This window comes from Tachypleus tridentatus, chromosome 9 (genome assembly GCF_004210375.1).
Source record: "Tachypleus tridentatus isolate NWPU-2018 chromosome 9, ASM421037v1, whole genome shotgun sequence".
In the NCBI taxonomy this organism is placed as follows: domain Eukaryota; kingdom Metazoa; phylum Arthropoda; class Merostomata; order Xiphosura; family Limulidae; genus Tachypleus; species Tachypleus tridentatus.
In genome coordinates, this window is record NC_134833.1 from 34,502,399 (window position 1) to 34,529,005 (window position 26,607).

The following is a 26,607-nucleotide window of genomic DNA, read 5'->3' on the forward strand; positions in this document are numbered from 1 at the left end:
TAAGTTCAACCATTATTCAAAAGACAAGATTTAAGACTAGGAGGCAGTCGTTTATATGTAGTACTTGTAGTTCTTTGATGAACTTCATCAATCTATGTTCATATTCCAGGATTGCCAGATTAACATCCGGGTTATTATCTTGAATTCTGCTATTCAATACTTGTAATGGCTCTATTCATATTTGCCAACTTGTGCTGCTGAGAGAGTTTTTTGAAGAAAAGTGCACCATATGAGTGTATTCTAACAAAAGAATTTTTGTTACGTACATATACATACATATTACTTCATGTCGAAATGTATTCAATAAGATGACGTACCTTACAATTTATAACAGCTTTTAACATAAATGAGGAGTTAAAATGAATGTGAACATGTAATAGAAAAACATGTTTTTGTTATTTAAGCTAAGTTAACATGTGTGACGAGTTTGAGCCAGTAATTTATTTTATAAGTGAAATTATTTGGAGTTATGAGTTTCAGTTGCTCTCTCTTTCTCTCTTAGATATTGTATTTGTGGGGAGGGGGTCCAGCTACTTAAGTAAATTGGTTGATATTGTAGACGGGTTAGATGAGGGTGATTATTTTCTGTTAGACGCTATGTAAGTGACTATATTTATATAGTTCGTAAATATAATACATGTGCAAAAGTGTTAGGACGAAGTCAAAAAATACATTTCCGACTGCTTTTAAAGATTGTGGAAGGTAAATTGCAGGTAAGACATCAAAATTTTATTAAATTTCATAACTAGGCCAACAGAAACTCAGTAAAAGTTCTTGAGTTAAGCAAATAGTTAATATTTTGTGTGCCTTCTTTTGCTTGTTCTCCAGTGGCACAGTGGTACATTTGAGAACTTACAATGCTAAAAACCGCGTTTCGATACCCGTGGTTGAAATAGCACAGACATCTCTTTGTGTGGGTCTGCGCTTAATTACAAATAACCAAATCCTTTTGCTTTAATAACTGCGGACCGTCTTTCAGGTATTGTTGTAACATTTCTTATCAACTGTATTTTGGGATTTTGTTCCAAACGTCTCTAATACAATGTCATAAGGTTTCTTTGAAAGTAACTTTTGATTTGTCAAGTTTTTGATCTGCCAGATTCAAGGTCTGCTGAACTAGGTTGAGATCAGGGCTCTGTGGGGTCCAGCGCATCATTTGAATGACTCCAGCAGCTTCCTTCTCTGCTAAGTATTTGGGGTCATTATCTTCTTGGTAGCAGAAACATTTACTACTAATATGTAAATCACTGAATATACCATGATGGTACTTGTGCTAGTCCATTATTCCATCTATTTTGAGGCCCTACATGGCTAGGTGGTTAAGGCACTCTATTTGTAATCTGAGGATCACGAGTTTGAATCACTATCACACCAAACCTTCTTTCTCTCCCTTTCGGCAGTGGGAGCCTTATAATGTACAGACAATCTCACTATTCGTTGATAAAAGACTAGCCCAAGAGTGGGCATTAGGTAATGATGACTAGCTGCCTTTCTTCTGGTCTTATACTGTTAAATTAGGGAAGACTAGCAAGACAGCCCTTGTGTTATGTGTTGAGGTAAGTATTCCCCCAGCTTTCTTTCGCCGGATGTACAACCTACGCTTTGAATCAAATATTTGGAACTTGGATGTATCATAAGACTCATTTTCAATCATTTTTAGTCCAGTTTTGTATTTTGTAGCAAATTTCAGTCTTTTCACAATAATTGGAGACCGAAGTAAATGTTTTTAAACTGCTGCACAATCAAATATTCCAAGATCCTTGAGTCATGTTTACAGCGTAGATCGAGACACTTTTTTATCATTTGATACGTGGTCACTTATCTCATGCTTGAGATCAGTGGTAATCTTTTTCTAGTTCTGAAGGCTACATCAGTATCGTCGAGTTTAGGTATTCTGCCTCTTTCCTTCCTATTTTAAAATTTACCAGTGTTGGTCTCACGATCTAGTGTGAGCTTAACAGTGACTGGGGAGCATTTAAAGTCTACAGAAATGTGTCGGAGAGTCCAACCAGCATCACGTAAAGCTTTTATGTGAACTCTCTGCTCTACTGACAATTCTATACGATTTTTTGTTAGGATTGTTTTTATCAACGTTTATTCGTGGAATGCTATTAACTTGATTTCTTTTAGAATATATTAGTTTAATTTCGCGCAAAACTATTCCACCATTATCTTCGTTAGCCGTCACTAATTTTGAAGAGGTTGATTGGGGGGAAGACAACTAGTTGACACTACCCACCGCCATTATAACATCCCCAGGGCTGAAAATACATGTATTCTCGAGGACGGGACTCGATCCCGCAACCAACATTATGAGTCGAGTGCCCTAACCATCAAAAACGAGAGAGCAGAAAATTATTAGACAAGTTGTTATTATACAATGTTTCTATTCTCTTCCTTCTGTATTCATTAGATATACAGCAACAAGACAAAGGCACAGACTATCTAAATGTTAGCTACGTATTTTAAACAAAAAGAACCAAAGACGTCTTCGAAATATTTTAAAATATTGTAAGAACATATATATAATTAACGTGATTTGTAAACCTACTTCCTGCATAAGTCGGCATTTTGTTGAAAGACGTCACTGCGCACTCAGTTCGTTTAGCAATTCAGTCTAATTCTTTCAGTAATCAACTTCGGATGTTTTCCGTATCAAATCGACTGTTGCTATCAAACTAACAAAAACTGAGAGAAATAATAAGGTATTTCCAGTCCAAAGCGTACTTTTAAAAAGAAATATGTGATATTTTATGGGAATTATTTACAAACCATTTTTCAAATTACGCCAGTGATTTAATACAATTATTTATTAGTGCATAAATTCATTTACGAGGTCTTTGATAGGATTTACATTTTGGTGGTAAAATATATTTTAATACGTGTTTATGTTGTCTTCTAACAAAGCAACATCGAACTATCTGCTGTTTCTACAGAGAGGAATCTAACCTTTGATTCTAGCCTTGTATATTCGAAGACAAACTGATTTCATGCGAGGGGACTTTTTGAATATGAAATTTTTTCTAGGAAATAGAAATAACCAAATTATTTAGTGATGAAACGTATATTCAAATCCCTGTCACACCAAACTGTTCATCCTTTCAACCGTCGGGGCATTTTATGGATGGTCAATCCCACTATTCGTTGGTAAACGAGAAGTCCAAGAGTTGGCGGTGGGTGGTGACGACTAGCTGCCTTCTCTCTAGTCTTATGCTGCTAAATTAGAAACGGTTAGTGCAGATATTTCTCACGTAGCCATGTGAGAAATTCTAAAAACAAATAACTAGGTGCTTTATATAGGCACACGTGCGCTAGTTAGTTGCTAATTTGTTTTTGTTTCTTCAATTTCATGCAGAGTGATTCGAGAGGTGAAACCGCTAACGTCTTTAATTTCGAAATTATATACTAGAGGGAAATTAGTAGTGAAAACCACTAGCTGTTACCTCTTGAGCTACCTTTTGCCAATGAGTAATAGGATTGGCCGTTACATTATAACACCCTTAAGGCTGAAAGGGTGATATTGTTTACTGACAGGTTTTGATCCTGAGACTGGCATATCAGGAGGTAGACTTCCTAACCACCAGGCCATACCAGGTCCACTTGCTAAACACCATCCATGCACAGTATACATTATTTAAGATTGACAAACCAGTGTACTGGTGCTGGTGGGTGAGTTGAACTGACTTTTTAAGAAGCATAACAATACACTTTGTGTTGGTGTATTTCTTGATTTGTGGAAATAAATAATTAGTGTATTTTTAGAAAGATCGGCGAAGAGTACAAAAATATTCTTACATGGGCTTCCAGAGGACTAGTACCTCACATACTTTTAATTTTTATACGATAACTCATTTAGTCAATATTAATAGTCTCAAATGTTTTCGTCACACTGAAAAACATTGACCACTCAGTTATAATATTGATAATTTATATTGATCTCTGTAATTGGATTGAGATAAATGTTAAATAAAAACCACCTGGCCAGTGAAATATGTTTGAAAATGCACAGGGAAAAGAGTTTCGTATTAGGGTGCTACAGCTACAAACAAAATTGAAAGTTTGATTTGAATTTTACGCAAAGTTACACGAAGGATATCTGCGCTAGCCGTCCTTAAGTTTGCGGTTAAGACAATTAAAGGGAAACAATTAGTCATCACAAATCTCTGCTAACTCTTCAGCAAGAAAAAAACGAAAAAACAAACAAACAGGGATGACCGTGAAACCGTAACCCACCTATGGCGACCATGTGTGGTTTTATGAGGACTCGGTCCTGCGCCCTAATATAGTGAGTCAAGCGCCCTAACCTCTTGGCTATCCTGCGCCTAAAGTAAAAATAAACAAAAAATAAACCACAGGTAAATGCACTGTTTAAATGACACCTATAAACAAAGTTTTGTTTGTTTGTTTTGGAATTTCGCACAAAGTTACTCGAGGGTTATCTGTGCTAGTTCTCACCACCCACCGCCAACTCTTGAGCTACTCTTTTACTAACGAATAGTGGGATTGACCGTACATTATAACGCCCCCACGGCTGGGAGGGCGAGCATGTTTGGCGCGACTCGGGCGCGAACCCGTGACCCTCAGATTACGAAGCGCACGCCTTAACGCGCTAGGCCATGCCGGGCCCCTATAAACAAAGTGACAATAAAAAAAAAATTATAAGTTAAGAACACATTGTATCTCAATACGTCACCCTTGGTTAATGAGAAACAACGCTAACATCACCTACCACAAAAATGAGTACCACGAACGCGAAAAGAAACTATAATTTAGAAATACTAGGTAAGTTTAGTATCTAAACGAAAAATACCGTAAAGTAACAGCAAAGAAAAAATAACAGGAATAACAACAACAGAACAAACATGAACCAGAAATTACAAATGGAGTTATGATGAACTGGTATTGCAAAGTCTAAACACGTGTTACAGTGAGGTGTGGACCCAAAATATGTGAAAAGGTATGTAATTCATACGATTTTTTAATATATGTTGCAAATTCGCTGATGTTAGGAAACAATGACTGTTAAAGTTAAATTACTATTAATTTTCTGCTTTTGGTCTAATTCTTTTTATTAAAGTCGGGTATGTTTTTTTTACACCAAATAGGATTGGAATATGACTTCATACACAATATGGTAAGGACATAATCCAACACTGTCTGTAGGAGATAAAAAGAAAAACATTACGAAACTACATAAGAAAAACTAAGTAACAAAAGACTTCACTGAAGGGAAATTAGTTTCGGAAGTTTCGTCCGTCGTCTTCCGGCATGAATGTTGGTTAACAATGTTGATGTAACTTTACATCTCTTCGTGCATAGGTGTCAGAAAGATAGGCAGTTTAAATAGACATTAGTGAATTTAGGTAGATATTACAACGTCTCAACATGGAGCAACAAGTGGAGGGTCGTGTTAAATCCGACAAAAACACAAGCAATCACCTTCTATAGAAAACTAAAGAAGCAAAGAAAAAATCTAGAAAAATAAATCTATCACTTGGAAACACAACCATTAACATGAGCAAAACATCACATTCCTTGGCGTCACTTTCGACACAAAACTAACATGGAAAAAACACATAAACAATATACACTCATCAATAAGAAAAAGGATTTCATATCTAAAGACTATAACTGGTAAACAATCAAAATGCGCACCGAACACCATTATACAAATATACAAGGCTTACATCCGTCCACTAATAGAGTACGGATGTCAAGTAACATACAACATGTCAAACAACACACTCCAAAAAATCCAAGTGCAACAAAACAAAATATTAAAATCCGCATTCAGTTTACCATCTTTTACACCAACAAATTATCTACACCAAATTAGTAATTTACCAACTATAAGAGATAGAATAACAGAACTTTCTATGAAATATTATCGAAAAGCAGAAAACAGAAACAAACTAACGGCATCACTACACAAATTATCAAGTGCACCAACAAAATACATATCACCATACAACATATTTCAAGAATCACAATCCACTCAACAAAGAGTTTAAATACATAAAAACTATGTTATTAACATGAATTCCTTTTTTTTTCAGGTACAGGGCACACGACAGGCAAAACTTTCGGCGCCTGTCGTGTGAAAGTGGGTTTTCTCGGGTACTCCTGTTTCCCCACATCAAAATCTTCAGGCATTGGATTTCTAGATCCCAGCCCAGGCAACCTTTTGCCAGACCCAGAATCGGGCCGTTTGATTTGATCTGAACTTGAATGAATTACATTCATGTTCACATCTACCCCAGGTCCCGACCTTTCCTTCTTTCCACTGCTACCTTTGCCTCCACCCAAAAGACCATTTAGTGAGACATTCCCCACCCAAAAAGTCAAGAATAATAACGATAATTAATTTATTAAAATAATAATAATAAAAAAAAAAAACACCACTTAATCCTAATAACAATCCACGAAAGGGGACGAAGAGGAACTACAAAGTTCCTGAACACCCCAGTTGGAGAAAGAACTCTTCGGATTTCTCTCTCTCTAAACTGAACCCCTGCCACGTTAGTTTAGTTTAGTTTTAGTTTTAGGTAGATATTTTGATTACGACATATTCGACAATTCTTATTTCAAAGCAATTTCCTGATTTATTTCTACATACTTATTCAACTTATTTCTACGTATTTATCCGACTTATTTCGCTCTCCAGTGTGCACAGCGATATGTCTGCCACCTTGCAATGTCAAAAACCGGGTTTCGATACCCGTGGTGAGTAGAACACAGGTAGCCCATCAAGCAGATTTGTCCTTAACTTTAACATAAACACATCGACTTTTCCCATATAATTATCAGACTTATTTTTATGTAATTATCCAATAACTGCAGAATTTGGTAATTATTTATTGTCCTCACTTCCTCATCTATTATAATTACTTAACATTAAATATGTTCTAATATAATTAAATATGTTCTAATATAATTAAATATGTTCTAATATAATTAAATATGTTCTGTTTAAAACACTTTTGTCAAAGCAGGAAATTCTCCCTTTTTCCTTAAGCCTGCAACACGAATGTAGATGTCGTTGGTATTTGAATATTTATTTATTCCTCAATTTATTCCTTCGAACATTTGTAATGTAAAATGAACATTGGTTAACTGGACGTAAACTAATTGAAACTAAAGCTCTCATAATACCACACCATTCAAAACTTTCAAAATAAACAGACACTTCTGCTAACAGTTGCAAAGTTTCTCTAAGCCTATATGTATTTGTGTTTGTTATATATCCTTTTTTTTTTTTTAATGAAATTAAACATATCTGATGAATGTTAATCCAGTTAATGGAAATAACTTTTTCCCCATTGACCAACTTCGTTGACCAGCATATTGGTCCAGTTTTAAGACCGAAAACATTTCCAATTTCTCAGACAGAACATAATGCTATTTCACAGGTTCGAACAGTCAACAATGTGTTAAATTCATTACAACAACCGCTAAAAAACGGCAGTAGAGGACGCTAGGTGTTGCCTGGTGCTGACTTTACAAAGCTATGTATCCGAAGGTTGATGGTTCGCGTCTCGTTACCGCTGGTAAATTATTAAAGTGGTGATGAGATCAAACTATTTTATCAAACGAAGATAGCTCCAGATTTTGCTGTTGTTGGTGTGTTGACAACCTGCTTTCCATCTAAACTACCTGTTCAATGTTGACTAGTACAGTTAGTTCTTGGGTAGTTTATTTTACGCAAAAGACATCTTATGTTTTCTCTGTCATAACATTCAGTTGGTATTAAAGGTCTTAATACTAACAAAGTCATGAGCCCAGTAAAAAAAATCTATCCTAGCAAGAAAAATGTGCCTGAGAAAGCGACAGGATCCTTGTTTCTATCGATAATTCTAGGCTTAATATTTTAACTTAATAACTCTAAATTTTCAAGACAATAAATACTAATTCTGGATCATTAAGTTGTGAGAATTTTCCTACAAGCACACTCCTGGATGTGATACATGCTATTGACCAATCACGCTCCACATTTTGGGGCTCGTGAGTACAGTATAAGTGTATAGGCGGAGTGCGCTGTTAATTAGCGCAGATGAGACTTATATAGAATTGTGCAAATATTCAAAATAAATTACGCGAAAGAATTGGTACACATGTTTATGAAATAAGTAAGCACATTTCGAAAGACCCAGAAATTCGGGCACTTTCAAATAATCGACTGTTCTTCTTCAGGAGTTTTAAAAAAAAGGGTAAATATTAAAAAGTGTTTGATAACAAATATACGTAAAAAATATGCATACCTAACTTGAGCCGAAATAAACCCAACTTGTCCACAGAAAGTTTTTCGGCGGGGGGCAAAATAATGTAAAATTGTGAATTGAATGAATAAGTCATATACATATGTTGAATGAATAAGTCATATACATATGCTGAATGAATAAGATATAATTAAGTTTCTTACTTTTCTGTCCCTTTGCGTGTGTTTTACCCTAAACATATGCTAGATAAAGTTTCAAATATTGGATTGATTTGTTATGATTTTGAGCAAATCTGCATAAGGAATAACGGCACTAGTTGTCCATAATTTAACAGTGAAGGCAGCTACTAATCACCACCCACCAAGACTTTTTGGACTACTCTTTTACCAAGGAATAATGTAATTGACCGTTACATTATAATGCTCACACGACTGAAAAGGTGCGTTGTGTATTTGAACCCGCGATCCTCTTATTGTGAAAAAGCGCCGTAACCACCTGGTTATGCCATTATCACCTGGTATTTTTACATGGTGACCTTTTCAAATATTAAAGTTGCTATGGGTTTTTTTCCTTAAAAGCGTGATTATTTGAGATGTTCTAATAATGTGCATTATCACTTAGAGATCAAGTTATTTACTTTAAAACGTGCATGTTTACAGTAACTTTTTATGGTTTTATTGCATATTAATAATCTAGTTTCATAAGATCTAAAGTGAAGTAATATATACCTTGTTTTTAAGTTTTACGGTTATGAATGTACAACTCATATGTAGGTTATCTAAGATGTTTTGTTTTTTTAATTATTCAGGTAACAACACGGTTTCGGCTCTGATTCCTTTTTCCTGTTGTGACTAGTAGTTGGTGTACAGACTGAACAACGTCACTAATTACTTATTGGAGTGTCTGAAACAGTAACAAGCACTGTAGTGGTTGAGTTCGTCATGTTATAAAACAGGTATTAACGACTGTGTTTTATTTATCAACATATTTTTCCACTACCACATTTTTTTTTCTTTAAAACGAGTGGTTCCTATCTCAGTTGCACGTGCAATTCATCTCTTTGTAATGATTGCAAAATACGCTTTTATGGTTACATCTGTGTATAATGAACCACACGTACTTAGTTATTTGCACTATTTTACATGCACTAATTGGTGTAACACGCTTGCCAAAACAGGAAGAGAACTTTAACCCGAACTAAAGTTACTAGTAGCCAGTTAAGCCGCGAGGGTAACAGCGCCTCCGTCACGCGAAGGGATCAATAGTACGACAAGGAATAAAGATAGTTTCGTCAGAAGAGTCAAAGAACTTGTCATGGACTCCGCAGAGAAGGGAAAAGAGAGCGCGAACGCTCCAGACGGTTCCGTGGTTTATAAGCAGCGCAAGGGCTATTTTTTGGAATGCTGGGTTGTGGGTTTGCTTGTGGTGATAGCTCTTAGCATCACAGTTGCAGTGGGATTGCTTGTTGGCTACCTAGGACCATGTCCGGCTTACGAATCTGAGTCAGCGGCCCTACCTAATAGTTCCAGCCCGTCCGAACCACGAGTGACAACCTACCCGTATGTACTGCTCCCAACAAGCATCATACCAATCCACTATTCGGTCCAACTCCAACCGTATCTGATCCCCAACAACTTCACATTTGACGGAGACGTGCAGGTCAAAATCCACTGTTTGCAACCTACCACGAACGTTTCTCTTCATATCAATGACCTCATTATCCATCCAGAATCCATAAAGTTTTGGGACTCAGACAGTAGCCTAGTGCTGAACGTAAAGACTACAAGTCAAGATGAACTTCGTCAATTTTACATATTACATCTGGATAAAAGTCTAAAACGTCATTCAAATTACACAGTTTCTATGAAATTCAGGGGAAACCTTAATGATGACCTCGCCGGTTTCTACCGTAGCTCTTACACGGACACTTCCGGAAAGCAACAGTAAGTTTTTGTGTTTTTACTGAAAACTCTAACACGTAATTTACAGCATATTTACACATGTGATTTCTATGGTGAAAATAATTAATGACATTTCGCTATTTACGTACTTTCTGTATATGAACTTCCCTTCGTTAAAATCTGTATGCCAGAGAGTTAAAAAGATGAATATTTTGACTTCTACAAAGCTGTTTCTTGACGTTCAATAGTGAGGTATATATACATATATATATATCCTTATTTGAGTATTTAATGAACTGTAAATAGATATTTGTTGACGTTGTTTATGCGCATGGGTGAAAAACATGCAAGACTGAAGTGATATGAACCGAATTAATTAAATTATTGTTTTTGTTCTACGACGTCAGGTCATTCTCGTCGCGCAATTTTTCTCAGTTTAACAGACATGGAGGGTGATTTCTGATTCGATTTTGAAATAAAATTACAATAAAATGGTTAAAACCGTTTTAACCGAGGGTGTTTAATTAGTTTTGTTTTCTCTGTTGCTTACGTTTGTCTTAAGCAAGTAATTTTTAACTTTAAAATTCGTTCCATATTTCAAGATTGTCATGTATGCATTATGCTAGTAATCATAAAAACAAGTTTTGGTATTGCCCATCATTAGTGCCTTCGGGCTGTAAATTCGAGGATTCATGGTTACGCTCTTGTTCTGTGAGTGTGCTAGAGGGGTGCCTCTGAAGTCCTACTATGCTTCCAAAAAGAATATCTCAAATGCAGGCGGGGTGTGCTGTTAACAAGCTACCTTCCATTTAGTTTATCATTTCAAAATTTCAGACAGCTATACTCAGGTAGCTCTTGTGTGGCTTTAAGGGCATCTCTGAAATAACGAGTCCTCCTTATGGATTTGTATCGCTAGAAACTGGGTTTCGATACCTGTGGAGGGCAGACACAAATAGCCCTTTGCGTTGCTTTGGCTTAATAACAAACAAACCAAAATAACAACGACAACAACAGTAAGAAGAAAACTTATGAAAATGTTTGAAACTAACATAAAAACATTGAACTTCCTAGGCCTAATTGTGTGTTTATTCGAGTTACTGTTTTTATTAATTATGAATTAAGATTAATTAATTGCCTAAAAGTACTCAGCAGACAAGTACACAGATTACTGAAGGCACGAGGAAGTAACAACATGCTGTAACATTCATTTGGAATTGTGTTCAAATTTAGATTCATTTAGATTCATAGTTTTACTATTTTTACAGTATTTTGAGAAGACTGTCGTCACGATATAGCGGATTGGTTCTTTGGCTTCCTATTATCAGAATTATCAAAATTATTTTGATTTAACAAAAACTGGTATTCGACCTATCCTCTTTCATTTTTTTTTTTCTTTTCAAACCTAATAGAGAATACATCTTTACAAATACGCGCAATTACACACGAATACATAGAAAATCTTCTTTCGTATCCCAGCACAAAATAAAAAACATCATTTTAATTGTTATCAAAGCTACACGTGGGTTATCTGCGCTAATCGTCCCTAATTTAGCAGTGTAAGACTAGAGGGAAGGTAGCTAATCATCACCACCCACCACCAACTCTTGGGCTACTCTTTTACCAACGAGAAGTGGGATTAATCATCACTTTATAACGTCCCTACGACTGAAAGGACTACATGTTTGGTGTGACGGGAATTCGAACCCGGGACTCTCAAATTACGAATCGAGTGATTTTATTACCTGGTCATGCTGGGCCCCATTTAGTAGGATTAAGTTGGTTTAGTTCATTAGGTCATGAACAAAGTAATAATGCCTATTATCTGACGTTTTACTATTGTATTTGTTTGAAGAGTGATTGTTATTTTTTGTACGTTAATGTTGTAGATAAAGAAAATTACTTTTCCAAGGCATCTGAGCTTTTAGATCGTTTGTTCTATAGTTTGAAGAACTCCATAATACTTTACATGTTTAAGAAGAAATCTTTTAGCAGAAGTACTATAACTTATACATTTATTAACAATATTTTCAGGTTGAATGAGATAAACAAACGAAGTTTTTTTTTAAATTTGTTTGCACCACAGATTTCAGGTGTTTTATTTTTCTGTTGGTGTTTTTCCAGTAAGAAGTTGATGAATTGAAAATCCTCAATAGCCGTGGCATTTGAAATTCTTTCAGGCATGATTAGAGTAAAACTATTTATGAGACCTTTGTTTCTCTATTTGTGAACTACACTTTCGTGCGCCAGCAGTACCAAGCGTGATAGGCGCGCATATACCTGATTCAGTTTTATTACTCATTAGGATCTCTACAAACCCACCCTCAAATTGAAATTAATATTTGCAGCATTAGAGTGAAATATTATATGAGAGTTTGGACACGGTCAAATACATCATTCATTAGGATTTAACCTCCTTTGTCCAAAATTGAAATTAGGTCTCAAATTGGTCAAGAGATGACGGAGCTATGAGCTAAAAAATTTTTCCCGCTAGTACCGCAGTAAGTCTATTCATTTGCAATGCTAAAATCAGGGGTTCGATTCCTCTCGGTGGATTCAGCAGATAGCCCGGTGTGACTTTGCTATAAGAAAACACACAAACAGAACGACAGAAAAACAGAGATAAATATGTTTCTCGTGCTACCGTTTGGTAAGTTTATTTTAAACATGTAAACTGAAATGATTAACAAAACTGATGTTTATTTTGCAACAACTTTTAAAGAACTAAATTAAACAAGTTCTTCTCACTGATTTTTTTGTCGTTATAAAATAATTTCTTAACAACAAAAAAAAAAACCTATTTAACACCCAACAGTTCGCCTATCGATTTCATTACTAGCCCAATCAAAACCTGACGTGGTTGCCAGGGGATATATTTGTAGTTGCTGCTTACACAGAATGTGTTCCAAACACACGTTCGTATTACACGCTTCATTTTAAAACTGGATTTATCAAAAGAGCTTTGTTGCTGGAAGGGCTGTGCTGTCTGTTACTTCTAAGAGATTGCGCCTGCATTTAGTCGCAAGTTGAGCAGTGTTGTTGAGCTCCGTATGAAACTGGAAACGTCGCTCACCTTCTCAACAAATACAATGGTAGCACATCAGAGATTTCTCCAATATCCACTTTGTTCAAAGTGCCAATAAAACAGAATTGTACGAACACACGCAAAAAAAAGTGGCGTATTTGAGGATATCTATGTACGTAAGAAATACATTTCAATTCACACCGTCATACAGACTCTTCTAGTACAGTAAACTAAATTTTTAGTACCCTATACAAGAGAGGGATATCTCCAGAGGTTGCTGTTGGTTATGAATCCTCCATGGTAACAAGAACTTTAACAGATATAAATGTCGCATCAAATGTGTTGATAAATTGTTTGTGACATTAACGGATTAAACTTTCGTTTAACGTCTTCTAATCATAAAAATGTATACGTTCTTCAGTTGCAGCTGACTTGATATTTACAGACACTGTAAACCTACCTCGCTGATGTAATTCTAGATATCTGAATGCCTTTGATCTTGACCAGATTTTGAAAATACTTTTCTCTCAAGGATTGGCACGTACCGTAAAATACAGAAACCACACGAGATGTCGAAATCTGAATGCATGTTAAATGAAATTATTTAAAATGACATAACCAAAGGCAAGGTTGAGGGCTACAATTAGAGGCGTGATTCTTCTTGTAATGGGCATAGTAAAAACAGTTGTGCAGCTTTGCATTCACATAGAACCCACTCCTCAGCGGCACAGTGGTATATCTTTTGACTGGCTACGCTAGAAACCGAGTTTCGATATCCGTGGTGGGCATAGCACAGATAGCCATTTATGTAGATTTGTGCTTAATTGCAAACAGACATTTATTTATTTAACTGTAATAAAAATGAAATATGCAACAAAAATTTTCATTACGATATTAGACACATGTTTAGAAGATAGTAAGCAATGGGTATTGTAAGTTCATTGTCACAAAATAATAATTGTTAAGTATTATGTTTTAAAACCTTTCACGCCTTTTCTGTTTCAAAGAAAATAAATCCAATATAAAGAAATATTTGTGAGAAACCTTCTCTCCTATGATTTCAGTGAGTTATAAACCGGTCTTCTCTTCATGGTTTCACATAATGATTCAATTAATTTCGACAGGAGTAATTTTAAAAAATGAATTTCCTTAACATATAAAGGTTCAGAGAGTATCCTAGTAATTATGGTTACAAAATAGGAATCCGCAGAGTAGCCTAGTAGTTATAGTATCTAAATAGGGATCCGTAGAGTAGCCTAGTAGTTATAGTATCGAAATAGGGATCCGCAGAGTAGCCTAGTAGTTATAGTATCGAAATAGGAATCTGGAGAGTAGCCTGGTAGTTATAGTATTGAAATAGGACTCCGGAGAGTAGCATAGTAGTTATAGTATCGAAATAGGAATCCGGAAAGTAGCCTGGTAGTTATAGTATCGAAATAAGAATCCGGAGAGTAGCATAGTAGTTATAGTATCGAAATAGGGATCCGCAGATTAGCCTAGTAGTTATAGTATCGAAATAGGAATTCGGATAGTAGCCTAGCAGTTATAGTATCGAAATAGGAATTCGGAGAGTAGCCTAGTAGTTATAGTACCGAAATAGGAATCCGGAGAGTAGCCTAGTAGTTATAGTATCGAAATAGGAATCCGGAGAGTAACCTAGTTGTTATAGTATCGAAATAGGAATCCGGAGAGTAGCATAGTAGTTATAGTACCGAAATAGGAATCCGGATAGTAGACTAGTAGTTATAGTATCGAAATAGGAATCCGGAGAGTAACCTAGTAGTTATAGTATCGAAATAGGAATCCGGAGAGTAGCATAGTAGTTATAGTACCGAAATAGGAATCCAGAGTAGACTAGTAGTTATAGTATCGAAATAGGAATTCGGATAGTAGCCTAGCAGTTATAGTATCGAAATAGGAATTCGGAGAGTAGCCTAGTAGTTATAGTATCGAAATAGGAATTTGGAGAGTAGCCTTGCAGTTATAGTATCGAAATAGGGACCCGGAGAATAGCCTAATAGTTTTCGACTGTCAAGACATGGAGCCACCAAACACAATTCACACTCTCAACTTTAGGGTTTCATTTTAAGAATGACAATGGATTTCGCTATTTGATTTAGAGTAGTGGATGGGTATTCCTATTGGTTGCCTTTCTTTTTTGGTCTCAAGTTGAAAATTAGGAGGACTCTACTAGAACCATACTTGTTTTTGATCTTGCCGTTTGTTTGTTTGTTTGTTTTAGAATTTCGCACAAAGCTACTCGAGGGCTATCTGTGCTAGCCGTTCCTAATTTAGCAGTGTAAGACTAGAGGGAAGGCAGCTAGTCATCACCACCCACCGCCAACTCTTGGGCTACTCTTTTACCAACGAAAAGTGGGATTGACCGTAACATTATAACGCCCCCACGGCTGGGAGGGCGAGCATGTTTAGCGCGACGCGGGCTTCTTGCCGTTTATCTCCTAGTGAATATAAGTTGTTGTTCTGCCGAACAAACTAAAGACATATAAATTCATTTTTGTTTTTGCTTCTCTATATTTCTTTTATTATATTTGAGTAAAACTTTCCGAAGTTTTCATACAGTGGAAATTAGTTTGTTAGCGTCCTACAATTTTGAATTCGATGACTTATTTTTCTCCTTTCATTGATACAAAGTCGTGGTCTATCACACCGTAAACCATGATTACGTGTCTTTTCTCATAGCAAAGCCACATCGGGCTATCTGCTATGTGCAGCGAGGGGAATCGAACCCCTGATTTGATCGTCGTAAATCCGCAGATTCATTTCTGTACCAGCGCTATAAATGTGACGGATACTTTGTTCAGATAATAGAAGTACAAGAATTTGCGATGGATTCTTTTAATGGCTATCTCCTCTTTACTCTATCAGCTAAAAGACAGGAACGTCTATCCACAGGTAGATCCTTATAGTTTGTAGGAAAATTGAAAAGCAAAAACAAAGAAAGAGACGAAGCTTTGTAGAAAAATAGTTCAACTCGGTGTGTTGAAAATATTTACTGTATTATTTAATTAATGGACTAGCACATGTTTCCTACAATGCCAGGCTTAGGTTAAGTTTATTTACTTTAGCTTGTAGTATTAGAATTAGCTACGATGTTAATATGGTTCAAGGGTAAAGTTTCCAAAACTCCTAAAACTTATGACGAAAATCACTCAAACTCAAAATATCTTTTTCTTTTATCTCATTCCTTTTTCTTCTTCCATTTTCGGATTCAAAATCACAGTCACGTAAAACCGGCACACATCAGATGTATTCTTTGTCTTTCACGAAATAGCATTTTAGAAAATATTTTACCTCTCTTCATCTAATCCTTTCGATCAATATCAGAACACATTAGTTGGATTGGACAATGAGAAATAAATTTTTTATTACTTATTTATAGTTTTCTATATGCATTATATACTTTAAAACTACAGTCATCGAAAGCCTTGTGGTTAAGTGCGTTTGCTCTAGTTTGTAACACTAACTCAGAATGTGCACGGTTTTTTTTACTGGTTGTTTGACGCATATGGCTTGGTTGCTTTGCGGCAATAAACGCCTAACAACTAAGCCAACCAGAATATGTACAATAATATGTAATGAGGATTAATTTTACGCTCTTTAGCCTATAACACAGTGGCTGAGTATACGTATGACGGTAATGTGTAACAAGGAGTAAATTCATGGATTGTAGTTACTAACATTAAGTGTAATTTTCCTCTAATAGATTTTTGCGAGTAACTGCAACCAAGTTTGTGTTTATATCGACGGTGAATGAATTATAAACAACTCAGATCTTAAGGAAGTTGCAGTAAATATATTGTCTCCTATTACTGGAAATGAACATAATATTAACGAAAAAAATAAACTTATTTTCTCCATCAACTAGATCTGACTCGTCTTTCATGTAATTTCTCCTAAATTTGGGTCCCCTGAGGGGAGAGCGAAAAGCCTTCGGATTTAGAATGCTTAAAATCAGGGGTTCGATTCTCCTCGGAGGACACAGCCGATAGCTCGATGTGGCTTCCGTAGGAGAAAATGTACATAAAAATCTATCCAACAGTGGTATGTATGCGAATTTACAACGCTAGAATCCGGGTTTCGATACCTGCGGATGGCGGAGTACAGATAGCTCATCGTGTAGCTTAATTACAAACATCAATACACGTATCGAAAATTTGGTAAACTTAAAATACGTAAATTTACATGTTTAGCTCGCCAATAATACATCTTATTAGTTATTTGATCCAGAACACGATGTTCTGTATGTTTTGCGTCACTAGACCGTTTTAGAATTATAAATTAAATAAAAAAGCTTTCTCTCTTCTCTAAATCTTGAATGAACATTATGTCGTTTATGGCGTCTAATTCAAGGACATTTTTTTGAAAACTGACAGCTTTCACGATCCGTATTCTAAACGTTCATAAAAAGTAAAGAATCAAGCCATTCTTTCCACTGCGATAAGAAACTGTACACTAGGGTAAATGTCAGGCGAGAAAAAAAAAATCTAGGAAGAGATGGATCACGTTGTTTTCTTTGGCAAATAGCCATGCACATTCTCCATACAGTCGTTATAAGTGTAAAAGAGAAATCTAAGTTAAACAAATTTCTGGCACCTCGAAGTCTCTTTCTAAATCTTACATATTTCTTCTTGTTCACGATAAACTGGTTTAAAAAAAATGAGGAGATGAAACACAGTGAGACCATAAGACATTGTTCGTATTGATTGTAAGTTTGAGTGCGTGGTAATTTACATTCGAAAAAGGCTGCTATTGTAAACTAATACAGGTTGAGGGTTAGCACCTGGATTCCGAACGCAGAAGAAATAGGATTGTGCTTCCAACAATCAGGATGCTTGTACTGAAGCAACTGTTTCAATAACTGCTGCACACTGGATTAATTCTGAACTATATAGTAACAAGAAACTAGAGGATAAGTGAAGAAGAAACAAGCAGTCAACCATGTGCTGAGTGACTATTATTAGTGAAATCGGTTGGATGAAAATGAACAGTTTAAAGTGTTACAATAAAGTACTGAAATTGCTTGAATACATATTATAACTTTTGCTAATTATATTTGATTGTTTGTTTGTTATAGAGATTTCTATTGTATCCACCATTGGGAATCGAACTTCGTATTTTAGCATTATAAGTCCGTAAAGTTACTTCTGTCCCGCGGGAAGACTCTTAATTGCGTATGGTGAAAATAATCGTAGGAGAGATTGATCGTTGGGTCTTATGTTTGCATCAAGAGGTTTATTTTTAAAACATTACACACATTAACTTATCTTGTGTTGAAGCAATCACGTAACGCCTGGATTAACAGAGTATGGAAAGTATACTTTAATTTCTAATTTATATGTTTAGACAACTTAAAAATGTAAAAATAAGAACTTGGAAAGATTAGATCTAATAATCCAGCAAAGACGCCATCTTGTTACGCTCCAACTTTCAGTCCTTATTGAGTAATGCACTTACAGTAATATTTATAGTGTTTTATGCGTTTCTGCAAAAGTCAAGTGGTAGGAAAACTAAGAAATTCGTTTTCTAAAATTATATTAGACGTTTACGCAAGTAATCCAAGTTATGGTAGTCCAGTACACTACAGTGAAGTTTCCATCATTGATTTAATGTAGATTAAAGATTATACATGTTTATTTAGGCTTAGCTTTGATATGTTTAAAAGCCTGCAGATAACATGCATAAGTAACTAACGACAGCGGGAGATTACAGAGGGTTGGTTACGCTGTATAAAACTGATTTAGAATATACGCAAATAAGCAACTCACGCAACAACCACATATAAAGCCGCAGCGGAACGGAATGTATCTAAACTACATTTTGACATTGTTTGACGTAGCGTAAGTAGTGTACTGTTACTGAATAGTTGTCGTTTTGGGGAAGTGTATGCAACAGCCCTTTTAATGCAAAATACCAGTATACTCAGATCAGAAATAGGCGTTCAGATCTGGGATATACACTTCAAAGATGAAGATATCCCTTATACTTAGTAATATTTGAAAATAAAGGAGCGTGGATCAACTTAGAGTACCAGTACCGTTCTGAAAGTGACCTGCAATTAGTCGGACCCAGCCGTAGTAGCAGTGAGCAGCATCTTCTATCACGTGAGAAGGCGTAAACATCAAGGTCAGTGGTTAAAAAAAGTATTCAGTGCGCAACAAAATCAGGAAGGATCTCTGCCATGAAAAGTGACACAAGTCAGTTCTTCAACGACACATCTATTTAATCGCCACATGTGTAGAACGGAGCCGGTATTCATGCTACTCTATTCTACGACACATTGATCAAGTCACAAAACGTAACACCCATGGGTTTATGTTCGATCAGACTGCTGAGACAGATTCTTGCATACCAAGTATGAAAGGTAAGTATGAAGGAGAACGTTTTGAACATGACAGTTTTATGACAGATCCTTATGCAGTGGAAACTACGCCAACATGTACGGTCGTCATATACAGCATGACCGGATGTGGCGACATGTGACTGTAACAGCATGGTTAGGCTCCAAAACTGTTCTAATATAACGTATTCAACAAATGTAGTTCTTAAGTTTTCAATGAAAACTTATGTTTTTCATAATTATTAATTTCTAAGACTGTAGTTGCTACAAACAAGGAATGAAGTAAGAAAAAAGGGAAAATGATAAATTTTGCAGGTGGCGCTTTATTCTGTTTTACATAACAAAATATTATGATTTATTTTTATGCTCTTTGTTCCCCCACTAAACCACAGTAAAACTTTTCAATTTGATTTATCATATGAGCTGTGAGAATATTCAACATATTTTTGAATGTCATACGATGTATAAAAAAAAACAACAGTTTCTGTACCTTGACATGGTCAGTTTAGCTATGGTGCCATATTGTGAGTCCCCCACCAGTACAGCATTATGTCTCCGGATTTACAACGCTAAAATCGGGGGTTCGATTCCCCTCGGTGGGCTGAGCAGATAGTCCTTTGTGGCTTTGCTATACGAAAAACACACACACACGCCATATTGTGCATTAAAATTAAGGTGCAGTTTGCCATTTCATTATTGTGAATGAATATTCTTATTAAGCACTATATTAATGATTCCATATCATAAAACATTTCTTTAATGAATTTGGAATTTCTTATTTGGAATAAGCGAGGGTCAGTGGTTGGATATGGTAGTCGTTAAGCACACGGCTACACTGTGCTCTGCTCACCTTAGGTATAGAAAACTGTTTTTTAAGAGTCTTAACCCCGCAGGCTTATCACTGAGCCACTAGATGGAGCGAGGACCAACGGAGATAATGAGAAATCTGTGAAGGCATAGGTAATGTAATACAGAGGGAGTGATCTAAATATCCACCACCAAACTGAACTAACTTCTCAATATGTTCCACTTCTATCTCTATAACGCTAAGCCCGAACGTGATCTATCTTGCTAGCTCGCTCGGTCTGTGAATCCGAGGGTTAAAAGTTCACATCCCGTAGCTGTAAAAATGCGTTTCACATTTTGAGATCATGGTTGCTCTGTAAAAGAAACAGACAAATCGTATATGATCAGACTGCAGCATCCCAAACGCAGGTTCGAGAGCTATTAACGAAGCTCCGTCTCTATAGTCTATCACTTCAAAATTAGGAACGGGTAATGCAGTTAGCCCTTTAGGAGCTATGTACGAAATTTAATAAAGAAACAAAACATATTCATATCTTAAGCTTCATTAATGTAATATAAGTCTATATAACAAATAGTTTTAATTTTTTTCCTATACATTATATGTGGTATTTAATATACGGTGTTATTTCGTTTCTCTGTTGATCAAAATTGTCCTATACTTTACGCAATCTGACATATCTCCGTTCCGATTTATTCAGAACAAAGACATAAGTGAGTAAACTCCAATATTTTTCCTTTTTTTACAGAAGATGCTACTTCAGCTTTCTCCCCTCTTTTCTGCACTTACTATTTGACATTCTTTCAGTTATTTCTGAAGGTGCTACTACATTATGTCTGCAGATTTACAACGCAAGAAACTAGGTTTTTGTGCACGTAGTGGGCAAAGCACAGATGTCCCATTGTGTAGCTTTGTGATTAAGTTCAATTAAAGGTTCCCCTTCTTTTTTTCTGAAGGTGTTATTTGAATTCTTTTACTTTTGCTGAAGGTGCTGTTCGAATTATTTTCCCTTTTTTAATTAGCACTCTTTCATTTTAATGCTGTTATTAATTTTTAGTACCATGTATGGGTGTTGGTGATTTTTCGCAACCCAAATCTGTGTTTATCTCTCGTATTCGAAAGGTTATTTTTTTAAATATTTATTACATGTATATAATGCTTTGTCCAAAATAGTTCGCGCAGTACCAAACTTCATAACACCTTTCTAATTATTATATTACGCAATTTCTATAGGTTGCACTTTTACTGCACGAGTGGGTTTCCTTAGTACCTCAGTCGGTGTTGTTTATAACTCACCAGTATTCCGAATTGTTACCACGCGTCCCATTGTGTAGACTTGCGCCTAACAACAAATAAGACGAAGGGCCCATACACGAAATGTCAAATCTGAGAGTTGAAAAGCAAAAATGACTTAAATATGTGTTATATTCTACGATTTTTATTTATTAATGCTTTTCGTTCTTTCTTCATTGATTCTTTAGATCTAATAATTTTAAAGATTAGTACAGCTAATTGTTAGTTCCTGTCCTCTCATCCTGAGTAGCGCAGCAGATCTTCGATTTCTGAACAGAATGAAAAATATGTTTCAATACATTTACTGCTCTGGTTGTTCTCTTTTTATGGTAAAGCGACATCTATTAAGTGTATTACTTGTAGCGGAAAGAAGTTGTATCATGATTTAATGTCAGGGATTATATAAGTACGACCATTTTTATAACTGTTTTATAGCCATCAGCCTGTAATAAAATATCCTAATTGAAATAATAACGTATATAACGTTGTTGTGCTCTATACATTACTCAGACGACATCTTAAATATTTTAGCAGAAATAAAAATATGGCTATCTACCTGCGCCCTCTACTGGAAGTGCGTACTTTTTAAAGACATAAGATGAAAGAACATTTTAAGATTATGAGTACATTTTGTTATTAGTGTTTGTTTGTTTTTCAATTTTTGTACTAGCCGTCCCTATTTTAGCAGTGTAAGACTACAAAGAAAGCAGCAAGTCATCAACACCCACCGCCAAATCTTGGGCTACTCTTTTACTAATGAATACCGGGATTGACTGTCACGTTATAACGTCCCCATAGCTGAAAGGGAGATCGTGTTTGATGTGATAGGGACTCGAACCCGCGATCCTCAGCTTACGAGAGTTGAGCGCCCTGACAACCTGGTCATACTGAGCCCAGTTATTAGTGAGGAAAGTTCCATACATTGGATAATCCATATATTAGAAAATGGTGGATGAATAATTACTGAAATTTCGTACAAAAGGAATGAATGTCCGTGGGTAGTCAGCTGAATACGGTAGGAAGCAAGCTGTAATTAAAATTCACTTTTTAAATCTATTTCATACCATAACAGTTGTTGTTCATAATATAAATACTGCCTCTTCCACTGCAGTGTCTGTTATATTTCAGCCGGCCTGATGAGTCCTGGTACTTAGTGTAAGGTCTCGCCGGCACTGTATGTTGCAGATGTGGTATGGTTGACATATTACCACATATTCTTTGATTTTACACATAACTTGTTAGAGATTAAAGATGAAATCGCTGTAAATAAAATCTGATATATATTCCTCTCACGACCAAAGTGGAATCACTGGTCTATTATGATTGTTTTCTTCTTCACAAGAAGTACTGAAACAAAGTTGTACGATATTTAGTACAATCTTACTAGACAGCTTTGAATTTGTATACATAAAAGAATCCATATGATCTGATTTAGAATTGTTAGCATTTAAATTTTAGGTTGCAAAATTTCGAATAAAAGTATGTGTGAAATTCTTTGGAAAAACGTTAAAAATACTATTTTCCTCATAAGAATTTCTACTATTTTATATTTGATCAGAAAGTTGTATTATATACATATATATGTATTATAATGTGTTTCCACTTCGCTGACATTAATTAATATAGGTCTGCCACACCCGAGTGGTGAAACAGCCTGCCTCACGGTCTGAAGGTCACGGGTTCGAATTCCTGTAACTAACATATTCGTCTTTCGAACAGTGAGTGCGTTATAAGGTGAAGGTACATCCTGTTATCTTGTTAGACTCAAGAAAGTGATTTGTGTTAACAATGTTTTCAATTCAGCTCATTTTATATGAAATGGGTTTAGTTTATTTTGATTAAATAAAAGGGTGTTATTTAAGCTACAATAAACTGACCAATGAGAGCTATCGTTTTCCTCATCCTTCGTTTTTTTTTAATAACGTGAATAAACTGAATAATAATATTTTATACAAAATAATTTGAGTTATCAAAATATTTTGCCATCTTTTTCAATGCGTTTCCAACTATAATATTTATTGTTTACTTATTGTTCGAGGGCTATCTGTGCTAGCCGTCCCTAATTTAGCAGTGTAAGACTAGAGGGAAGGCAGCTAATCATCACCACCCACCGCCAACTCTGGGCTACTCTTTACCAACGAATAGTGGGATTGACCGTCACATTATACACCCCCACGGCTGTTTAGCGCGACGGGGCGCGAACCCGCGACCCTCGGATTACGAGTCGCACGCCTTACGCGCTAGGCCATGCCGGGCCGTTATTATTGGCAGTAAATTCCTGTTTCAACCTGTAAGTTATATTCAAGAATCAACAAATGTCTGTAAGAAAGCTAACTTGAAGGGGGTATTAATAATATCCTTTACACTGGAATTGTAATTTTTTTTTAAAGTTATTACTGGTTATTAATACAGCTTATAAAAACGGATACTCAGTTACAAACTACGTCAACGCAATTAATACCTACAGAGATTCCCAAAACTTATGAATCGAATCTGTCAGATTTTGTTATAAAAGAAAACCCAGTATGGTATTGTAAAGTTCTGATAACCTATTGAGGGAATATTCAAAATTCCATTTCGATGAACAATCCGAGTCATCTCTATATAGACAGTGTAAAATATTACTAGATAAAAATAGAAGCAATAAAATAATATGTTACGTCTTTTATAATGTTGGTTATAATCACACAAAAACAGGAATAATATAACTGTAGTTGCCTGGCAACAGGGAAACGTTCAACAGCGTACACACACTGGATTATCCCTCAGACCGTTTCAACAGAAATAGCAATATATAGTGTTGCTTGGAAACAGGAATATAGTGGAAATAAATAAACACATTTGGAAACAGAAGCTCAGAAAACGGGTTTAATGTTACTTCTGTATTGAACTATTGTCACATATTGCTTGTCTAGAAATAATATTTATTGAGATAAGCAAACAGACCGAAATTGAAAAAATAAAAGCAAGCCTTTCCAGTTAAATAAAAACCATACTTTTGTGAGTGCGGATAATATTGCTAAACATGGACAAATAAATATTTGCTGGAAAGAAAATACGGGTCTTATGGGGGTTTAAACTTTGGTAACTTAAGCTACAAAAATGTTACGTAGAAAATAACCATCATGTTGCATGGCTTATTCTCAAAATGTCTGATCGAAATAACTTTCGCTAACGCAGAAGTATAGATATATGAATTACGATAATTATATAACTACCATTTGTTTGAAATATTAGATTTTTTGAACATTCTAAAGTTCGTTGTTGTAAAAAAAAAAATGTTTCTTTTTTTTCAACCACAAAGCTACTCGATGGGTCATCATACTGTTCCCATCGCAGATATCAAAACCCAGTTTTTAAAGTTAAAACCTTCAGTATTAACATAAACACACTGTAGGTCTAGCTCCTAAAGGAATTTAAACGACTTATATTTTCTTGTTTAAACGACTTATATTTTCTTGTTACTCTATTGTATGTACTCATTCACTTATGTAGAGTAAAATTTGCTTGTTCCTAGAATACCTGAGCTCTAGGTTGCAATTATAAACAGAGAACACCCGTGAAAACATGGAATGTATTTACTTCTGTTTGGCTGTCTTATCGTACATGCAGGAAAGATCGACCAATTTTTATCAATTATCTTCTTTTGTTGAAATAGACAAATCCGGTTTGTCAAGTCATTCACCATAGAAATGTTCATTTCTGACATCATTGTGAGCTGCTTTACAATAAAGGTAATTGTTCGATTCACGAGTTTGTTGGTTTTGGATTTTAGTGTGAAAAATAACTGTGAATTTTAACAATAAAAAACCCAAGAGTTATCATAAAGTACAAACAAATATAAGGGTGCAAAAACTTAAAGAATATCTGATATATTTTCGGAATAAATATTTCTTTTATTAAGAATTTTCCATGTTGAAAATCTTGAGAAAGTGAATCTAACCAGTTATTACTTTAACATGGGGGGGATGACAGGTAAACCAAATAAATCATTTTATATCCAGTAAAAAGTTAAACAAAAATACAGTTGAAGTACCAGTTGTAAAGCACAGAGCTACACAATGGGCTGTCTGTTCTCTGCCAACCACGAGTATCGAAATCTAGTTTCTATCAGTACAAATACATGCCGCTGTGTCTCTGGGGCGAGTTAAGCACAATTAACCCTTCCTCTGCATTCTGTCCAGTGAAGAAAATTATTGCCTCCACTGTGTGCACAAAGTAACTAAGTTTTCCATTTGTATGAAATCGATATGAAAACCCAAACCCAGTTAAATACCCGATATTTTATTTTTATGCAGTATCTTGTAAACGTATTTCGAATGATGAGGCTGTTTATAACTGCAGTGCTAGTTATCCAACGTTTTTAATGCATACCTAATATTCATTGATACTTCGATATTTATGTAGATACGTCTTGCAGCATACTAAATATCCTGGGATAAAAAGATGTGTTACCCTTATCATTAGTGTTTCCGTTGAGTATCAATTCCACAACCAAATTCCAAGATAGATTTTCAGTGATCCTACTCCTAATAAAAAATGTTACCAATTTGCCTGTATGAGAGGTTAGGAATTAAAAAATATATATATTATCTGGTAAAAATACACATATAAGAAAATGATTTTAGGTGCTCGTTTTCATTGTAAAAGTCCAATCATACAGCGGGATTGTTTCAGAGTGCTTTAGATACAAATTGATCACTACTTCATTCTTGGTGTAGTTTCTTAAAGTAATATGAAAAGTTATATATTATATTAACATCAACATGCTATATTATAATCTCCCGATTCCTGGAGCATTTATTTGTGTATGCGCCTGGATGACCAGGTGATTAGGGCGCTCGACTCGTAATCTGAGGGTCGCTGGTTTGAGTCCCCGTCACATCAAACATACTCTCTCTTACAGCCGTGGGGGTATTGTAATATGATAGCCAATCCCATTATTTGTTGGTAAAAGAGTAGCCCCGAACTTTCTGGTGGGTGGTGATGACTAGCTGCCTTCTCTCTAGTCT

At 35.5% G+C, this 26,607-nt stretch overlaps 1 protein-coding gene across 1 annotated transcript in view; it reads left to right on the plus strand.

The window, feature by feature from the left end:
• Window positions 1-9,356: 9,356 nt before the first annotated feature.
• The window catches only part of LOC143225039 (aminopeptidase N-like), a 98,843-nt gene continuing 81,592 nt past the window's right edge, over window positions 9,357-26,607 (plus strand). Inside the window, exon 1 of the mRNA XM_076453705.1 lies at window positions 9,357-10,159. Coding sequence (XP_076309820.1) covers window positions 9,531-10,159 — 629 coding nt within the window. The 5' untranslated portion in view covers window positions 9,357-9,530. The remainder of the gene's footprint in view (window positions 10,160-26,607) is intronic.